The sequence below is a fragment of the Hyla sarda genome (genome assembly GCF_029499605.1).
Source record: "Hyla sarda isolate aHylSar1 chromosome 2 unlocalized genomic scaffold, aHylSar1.hap1 SUPER_2_unloc_20, whole genome shotgun sequence".
Taxonomy (NCBI): domain Eukaryota; kingdom Metazoa; phylum Chordata; class Amphibia; order Anura; family Hylidae; genus Hyla; species Hyla sarda.
This window is the reverse complement of record NW_026607608.1, coordinates 234,526-240,377: the sequence shown is the minus strand read 5'-3', so window position 1 is coordinate 240,377 and position 5,852 is coordinate 234,526. Positions and strand designations below refer to the sequence as shown.

At 42.7% G+C, this 5,852-nt stretch overlaps 1 protein-coding gene across 1 annotated transcript; it reads left to right on the top strand.

Moving 5' to 3' along the window:
- Positions 1-649: 649 nt before the first annotated feature.
- On the top strand, positions 650-1,719 carry LOC130298377 (uncharacterized). Its single transcript, XM_056551312.1, has 2 exons — positions 650-808; positions 895-1,719. Exons 1-2 carry the CDS (start codon positions 684-686, stop codon positions 1,493-1,495), a joined length of 726 nt encoding a protein of 241 aa, XP_056407287.1. The 5' UTR covers positions 650-683; the 3' UTR covers positions 1,496-1,719.
- Positions 1,720-5,852: the final 4,133 nt, after the last annotated feature.

Sequence of the window (5,852 nt, the reverse complement as noted above, 5' to 3'; positions counted from 1 at the left end):
CACATGGAGATTTGACTTTACTTCATTATGGTCGAATAAAGCACTTAAAGAATTCCTTAAAATTAAAGATTCACTCTTTTGGATGAAAAGGGGCTTATTTATGTAAATCAATTATACGCTTTAGGTCAAATAAAGTCGTTTGAAGAGATAGCCCATAAGTGTGTGGGGGGAAGACAATCAGAAACATTGTTTTTAACAAATAAGTAACACAGATCATAAACCAATAAAAGGAGAGATTGGAGATTTCAGGGATTCTATATATAAGAAAAGTTTAATTAGACTATTTCCTTATGCGAAGTTGCTGTCTCGGCATGCTGGGAGTTGTGGTTCTGCAGCGGTTGGGGGTTCACAGCTTGAAGACCACTGCTATAGAGGGTGCAAATGTATCTGAGCCCTGGAACTCAAATAATGTGAAATATGAGATGATCAAAATGGAGCCCCTGCACTAATTACTTGGGTTCTGAGGTCTGTAAGGTCCATAGTAAAAACATCAGGTTCTGTCTATAGCAGATACTAAATCATGGCAGCTCAAAGAAACAAGCAGTCATTCTGACATGTCACATGTGATGTCATAGACAGCTGGAGGCCTGACATCCCACTGACAGCCGCCCGAGCCTTCAGTCAGTTCCAGTGCGATTAGTGAGAATAGTGAGATTAGCGTCTTCTTCTTCTACTTGTCTGAAATGGAGCTAAAAGGACTGGGGTTCGTCCCCCTCCTGTTGGCGTTTTGGTGTGCGGCCTGGCTTGCCACCAGCTACATCATGACGGTCGTCCTCGGCCATGCAGCCTCGCCACTGATGAGCATCAGGTAAGATAAACAAGCACATGATTCTTATTTCATGGGTTGGGAGTGAGGAAATATCCATAATAACATTGGTTTCTTTTCCTTCACAGTGACGTGGGAAATGTCTTTCCCGAAAGCATATTATTCAGAATTGGATTCATAGGGATGTCCATTGGCACTTTGGTACTAACCTTTCTTATTTATAAGTATATGGTTATGCATACTGAAGAGTTCAGGGGTCATCAGGTCCTGATCCAGAGGATCCTGCTGGCCATTGTGTGGGCCTCCTGTTTTTCCACAGCTGTTATGCATGTATTGTCCCCCGAAGAATATCCCAGGATACACTTTGTCAGCACGATAATTTCCATTACATGTGAAGCCTTATACTACCTTGGGCAGTCCATCCAGATGTATAAATTACCAGGAGCAAAAAAAGTCATCCACCATAGTAGATGCACCTGCTGTGGCCTGACTTTTGTCTGTGTAGTTTTCTATTTTGGATATGAAACATTAAAGGAATTATTCCATAATGATGAAGACTGGGACGAGATCCGTGAAATCCCCATCATAATCATCGAGTGGGTGATGCTTCTACTGATCCTGATAAACATCGTGACCTATTATTCCACCATGCAGAGGTTATTGTTGACCGTCTCCAGAAACAGCTGCACACTCTCTCTTAGAGTAAAAATTGATGACTTCGGGGTGTAGACCACCACGGGGGCCATCAAGTGGACTTCTGGGAGAGATACTGCACAGGACACGGAAAACATCTAAAGAAGAATAACTGGGGGACTACATATGGTGCCAGTAATCATGACACAATAATATGAGCTGGTGATATTACCTATACAAAAAAAAATAAAAAAAATAATAAAAAAATATTGGTGTGTGAAGTGTAATACCTAGTTAGAAAAACAGAATCAAATTCATCATTATAACCCCCCTCTGCATTACCCTGTTTATTATTTTTCAAGCAAGCACTTTGTTCTAATTCGTCCACTCTCTGGCGTGCTCCTTGTATAAGGGGTTTGGGATACCCTTTTTGTTTAAAACGATCCTCCAGGTTCTCTAGTTGTTGTAGGTATTTTTGTGTGGAAGAACAATTCCTTCGGATTCTTTTCATTTGACCTAATGGAATGTTCTTCTTCCATTATTTAAGATGGCAACTGTTAAAGTCGAGGTATCTGTTTGCATCCACCTCCTTAAAATAGTTGGCAGTATGCGAACAGCCATCCTGAATATAGATATTTAAATCCAGGAACTCACATTTTTTGGGGGGACTGATGCAGCGCTGCCTTTGGATATCTCTGGCTCTGCCATAGCGCTTTTTTTGAGGGGGCGTGTCGGCTGCCCCTTCGTCTGGTGGTCAACACTAGTGTTGCTCGCAAATATTCGCAATGCGCGAATTCGCGAATATTCGCCAATATAGCACTATATATTCGAAATTACGAATATTGTTTTTTTTTTTTTCACAATACACATCACAGTGATCATCCCTCTCTGCTTCCAGCTTGTGTGGTGTAAAGAAGGCTCTAATACTACTGTGTGAGACTGGCGTATGAATTTTCGCATATGGGAAAATTTGCTTATGCACATTTTCATTTATGCAAATTTTCGCATATGCAAAAATATTACGCGAATATTACGAATATGCGAATTTAGCGAATATATGACGAATATTTGTCCATATATACGCGAAATATCGCGAATTCGAATATGGCCTATGCTGCTCAACACTAGTCAACACGCGCTATCTGGCCAGCGAGCCAGGGCCCCGTACAGGAGATCACGGGGCCCCCCAGCAGTCGGACACCCCACAATCTGAAATGTATCCCCTATCCTTGGGATAGGGGATGTTTTTCAACACTGCACTACTCCTTTAATGGCCTCCAAAATGAAGTTCCTCTGATGTATGGGCATCAAGGGATCTTCCACTAAAAAAGATCATACAGCTTCCACTCCTCTGTCATGTGGGATGTTACTATATAATGAAGCAATATCTAGCGTTGCCCACATATAGTCCTCTTCCCGTATGATATCTTTCAATAGGGTTAATAAACGCCCATTTATCTCTGAGGTATGCTGGTAAAGACACCGCACATTTCTGTAACTGATGGTCTATATATTCAGATAAACATCTGGCAACTATCGGACGACCAGGTGTTTTTTTTTTCGGTCTTTATGTACATTAGGTAGAAAATAAAAATAAGGTACATTTGGTTTGGGGTTAAATATATATCATGTTTTTCCCTCTTAAAGGGGTACTACGCACCAAGACATCTTATCCCCTCTCCAAAGGACCCCCGTGATCTCGGTTGCGGCACCCTGTTGTCATCACTGCACAGAGAATACAGGGGCCAGCACATCGGCATAGCCATTGACTGTCCTGGCATGCTGGGAGTTTTGCTACAGCTGGAACTCTTTTTATTAGAAAAATATAAAACTTTTACAAAACACAAATACAATGCTTAATCAGCTGAAACATAAGGATGAAAAAGTAACAAATATAAACTCTTTGTTACAGAATAAAAGGACCTACCTAACCAACCAGCCCAGCTTAACTCAACTACCAAATAATGCCTGATACTACTAATTCTTACCTATTATCCTTCCAAACACACACACATACACACACACATTAATTACCAACAAAACATAAATATAGCTTTCCTTAATTAAGTTTTAACTGAAAACATCCGAATAGGAAACTTATCCCCACATACCATACACAAAATGCATTAAACAAAAATAAATAGGGCTAACTGCCATAAAAATAATAAGGAAATAAATAAAATAATTCCATCTTGGAAATACCATTAATTTTACACACAGACAACAACCAATACTCACAATACATATTAGATCATAACAACGAAAAAAATAAAAAAATAAAATAAAGTAAAAAAAAATAAAAAAATTTATAATAAAAAGAGGGCTTATTGCCATAACTAAAAATAATTCCAACTTGGAAATTTCATTTATTTATTTATTTTTTCCCCTTTCTCCTTTCCCTTCTCTTTAAACTATAGTAACACACACATGCATGGATACATTACCATAAGGGGGAAAAAATAAACACAATAATATCAACTAAAAGCTGGTCCGACTTCCTTTACCCAACAATGAGGTATAACACTATACAAAAATACATAAAACTATTTATACTTATGAAATACATGTAAACAAGAATAAAACCTAAAGAAAAATAACCTACACTATGAACTCTCCCATCACCCACACCACTCCCACTGGACATGGTCAGAGTTCGTGTATCACAGTGTTTTTTTTATTTATTATTATTTTTTTTTTACTGAAACAGTCATTGTCCATAAACTGACCCAAGTCAGACCCAAAGCATCACCCCCTCCCCCCAACAACCCCCACCCAACTTAAAATTAATCCCCCCCCCCACTATTATTAACTAACTCAACAATGTACTAATTCACTACAACCACAGAAATAATATGAAAAACAAAGTAATACAGTACTTCAAACCCTTCAAACGCTATCCCTTCATAAAACTGACCCTATACTCACCCTAACATCTATATACTGTCCCTAACCAAAATTAAGGTACATCAAAAGAAAACCCTCTCCACAGGAGAGAAGCCCTACTGGTACCAAGACTGCCATACTCCAAAGACCTGATCTTCCCGAGGTCACCAGTGATGTTCCTACATACCTCCACCTCGGAGAGGACTTTCTGTTGGGTCGATACTAAGCACCGTGCATTCCACGTGTAGTACCTAACCACTAAGCTAACTAAGAATAAAGTGCCCCGATCACGGCCACCCAGGTTCCTGAATGCCCCATAAGCCCACTCCGGATAGGAAAGGCCGGCAAGTTGACTCCAGCCGATGGAAGCACCCACCCTGTTGTAAACCCCTATATTAAAGGGACAATGAAGCAGGAAGTGGTCCATGCTTTCCAGCGTGTCCCCGTACTCTTCTCGGGGACATCCCCGGTCATCAGAGTTCCTGTACTTCAGGTTGTCCCTCACATATAGCTTCCCCTGAAAGCAGCGCCAGGCCAAGTCCCAAAACTTCTGGGGGATCCTTTTCATATTTAAAAGATGCAATCCCACCGTCAGATCCCGACCTGGGCAGTCCCTGAGCGCCAGAGGCTTCTGGAAGTGGGTCAACAGAACCCGTTTGTCAAGGAACTGCCTTGACTGGGTCCTGATCTCCCACACTCCCAGACCCCACCGACGTATCGCCTTCAGAGTCGGGGTAGCGTAAGCCGGAAGATATCCATGTGGTGTACGGAGGTCCTTCACTTGCCCTCCTGTCTCCCATTCCTGGAAGAAAGGCCGAAACCATTCCCTGCAGGAGAGTACCCACGGAGGAGCCCTCTCTGACCAGAGGTTTGCAATGTTGGCTTTCAAGAAGGTGTTCGTTAAGAACACCACAGGGTTTACCATAGATAAACCCCCTAGTCTCCTCGTGCGGTACGTAACCTCCCTCTTGACTAGGTTCAACCTGTTCCCCCATAACAGTTGGAAAAACAGGCTGTAGACCCTAGTGTAGTAAGCCTCTGGTAAAATACATACGCTGCCCAGATAGATAAACAAGGGGAGCAGGTACGATTTGATCAGGTGTACCCTTTCCCTGAGGGTCATAGACCAACCCTTCCACTGGTCCACCCTCTGAGTGGCATCCTGGAGCTTACCATCCCAGTTTTTGGTGGGATAATCATCCTGGCCGAATGTGATGCCCAAAACTTTTGCTGAGTCTTGGGGCCCTGGAAGGGTGTCCGGGAGATCAAACGTGGGGTCTCCCCCTCCCAGCCAGAGACTCTCACACTTATCCTGGTTGATCTTAGACCCGGATGCCTCCGAGTAGCGGTCCACTTCCGACATCACCACATCGGCCTCCTCTCTCGAGGAGAGGAAAATGGTGACATCATCAGCGTACGCCACCACTCTCTGGGCGACACCCGGCTCCGCCAGAATCATCCTGACTCCCGCCAATGGTCCGCAACTCACCCTCCTAAGGAAGGGATCGATCGCAAATACATATAAGAGCGGGCTCAAAGGACAACCCTGACGGACTCCAGACCCCACCTC

Coding starts and splice junctions, on each gene's coding strand:
- LOC130298377 (XM_056551312.1), top strand. CDS start 684: ATGGAGCTAAAAGGACTGGGGTTCGTCCCCCTCCTGTTGGCGTTTTGG. Junction 809..894: donor TCGCCACTGATGAGCATCAG/GTAAGATAAACA, acceptor TTTCCTTCACAG/TGACGTGGGAAATGTCTTTC.